At 47.8% G+C, this 1,780-nt stretch overlaps 1 protein-coding gene across 1 annotated transcript; it reads right to left on the bottom strand.

Moving 5' to 3' along the window:
- Positions 1–819: 819 nt before the first annotated feature.
- On the bottom strand, positions 820–1,145 carry PFN3 (profilin 3; the record flags this gene model as incomplete). The annotated part of the gene is given in 3 exon segments (XM_009077218.1): positions 820–930; positions 932–981; positions 984–1,145. Coding segments are annotated over 3 exon segments (323 nt in total), but the record flags the coding sequence as incomplete, so codon positions are not given.
- Between the last annotated feature and the right edge of the window lie 635 nt (positions 1,146–1,780).

The raw sequence follows: 1,780 nt of genomic DNA, 5'->3' as shown, positions 1-1,780 counted from the left end.
GTCCATTAAGGGGTACAAGCAGGAGCAGGAGGGGAGGGCTGTACTGATGAATGGAACAGGAAGTCTGCAGTGTTTGACAGAACTCTGCATCCTTCTGGGTGTCCTGGGGAGCTTGCAGGGACCTGTGATCTTGAAGCCAGACACTGTGACTGAGTAGGACGGAAACATCCTTCAGAAGATCCCCATGCAACAGATACAAGATAGGTAACTTATCTCTAAAACCCCCAATTTGGTCAATAAAGTAGCCTAAGAAGGGGTTTCAAATTATGTGTATGGTGACTATCTCTGCACGTGTCTCCTATACAGTTAAACAGCAGCTCAGGGCTCTGCTGATCAATAGTTAATCTCCAGAATGAACTGGGCTTGTTCAGGAGGTGAATTCAAAATAAACACAAATTCTGTTTATCCTTAATGTTGTGGTCCACTTGTAGAAGAAGAAAGGTCTCAAAAAAACCAAACAAACCAAACCACTACTGGCCTTAGGGCATGATTTGAACAGCAAAGGGATTGCCCTCCCTCCTGCCTTTCATCAAAGCTAATGTTACCAAAAACCTTCATCCCAAAATCAGTCAGTAAAATGAGAGTAACAGGGAGCAACTACCCAAGATATCTGGGAGATTACTCAAGTAATACCAAGCATTCTGATGAGGAATATACATGTTACTCCATTCTGCTCCACAGCTGGTTGGTGGACTTCTAGTGTCCCAGCACTGCTGAGCACCTCCCATCTGAAAGAAGCGTGCAAAGACATCTGCAACAAAATTAGGTTTATTTGCTTTCTCTGTGCTCAGGCAGATGTCTGTCTCTGGCACTATTGCTTCATGCTTTCATGCCCCCAGTCATATCCTGGTTGTTTTGGTTGAGGTCTCCTCCATGAACTCCCTTCTTGCCCATGAGGAAGATCAAGATTTTGGGTGTCTTGCCAATAATAGATGTATCTGTTGTCAGTTGCTTTGCTTCTGACACCCATCACATTGTCTTATCCACTAGCAGGTTGTCACAAATCACGCTGCACTTTTTTCCAGCTATGGTGATTCCTGTTAGCAGGAACGTTTTCCGATCATGGCCTGTGATCAAGCCTAATTCTTGAGGCAAGATGGCTGTGAGGAGCCTTCCTGGTTTGATTGCCCACTTGCCAGAGAGGCCTGCAATAGCCACATCTACAGTGTTCCTGCCCACCAGGATGCCGCTGATCTAGTACTTCCAGCAATCCATTCTGGAAGGCTGTCCGAATCTCTCAGAGTTGCTGAACACTGAGCTTCTCCATCTTTCACCTGCTGCGACTTTTGTCTCAGCACACTGATCCTAAAAATATCAGTTTGTGAGTTTGGTCTCTAGACCCCTACAAACCTGAATGGGGGAGCCGGGGGAAATCAGCAGCCAACGATCCTGCTTTGCCTGTGAGGAGAGACCTGTGATGACAGTGGTGTGTGCCACTCCAGCCCGTTCTATGATGTTATATTTACCTTCTAGCTGAGGATCCCACAAAGTGACTACCCTGCCAACAGGAGGGAAGCTCTTGGAGTGGGTCTTATGGTTTTGGTAGCAGGCGGCTAGGGCAGGCAGATGTGCCAAGGCAGCCGAGCAGCACGGGACACCCCTCCCACCTGCGGTGCTGCCATTTGCTGCATTCCAACACCAGCTCTTCGCCTCCATCCACCCGTTCCTCCCTTCTCCGAGTCGGACCGAACACATCACTTGCACGTCCATGTATTTCCACACAGCCCACGCTTTTCCTGCAAACACTGCTTTTAATAAAAGCCTCGATACCAGAAGAAAC

Source organism: Acanthisitta chloris, unplaced genomic scaffold (genome assembly GCF_000695815.1).
Source record: "Acanthisitta chloris isolate BGI_N310 unplaced genomic scaffold, ASM69581v1 scaffold18760, whole genome shotgun sequence".
In the NCBI taxonomy this organism is placed as follows: domain Eukaryota; kingdom Metazoa; phylum Chordata; class Aves; order Passeriformes; family Acanthisittidae; genus Acanthisitta; species Acanthisitta chloris.
This window is presented reverse-complemented; position numbering and strand designations above follow the sequence as displayed.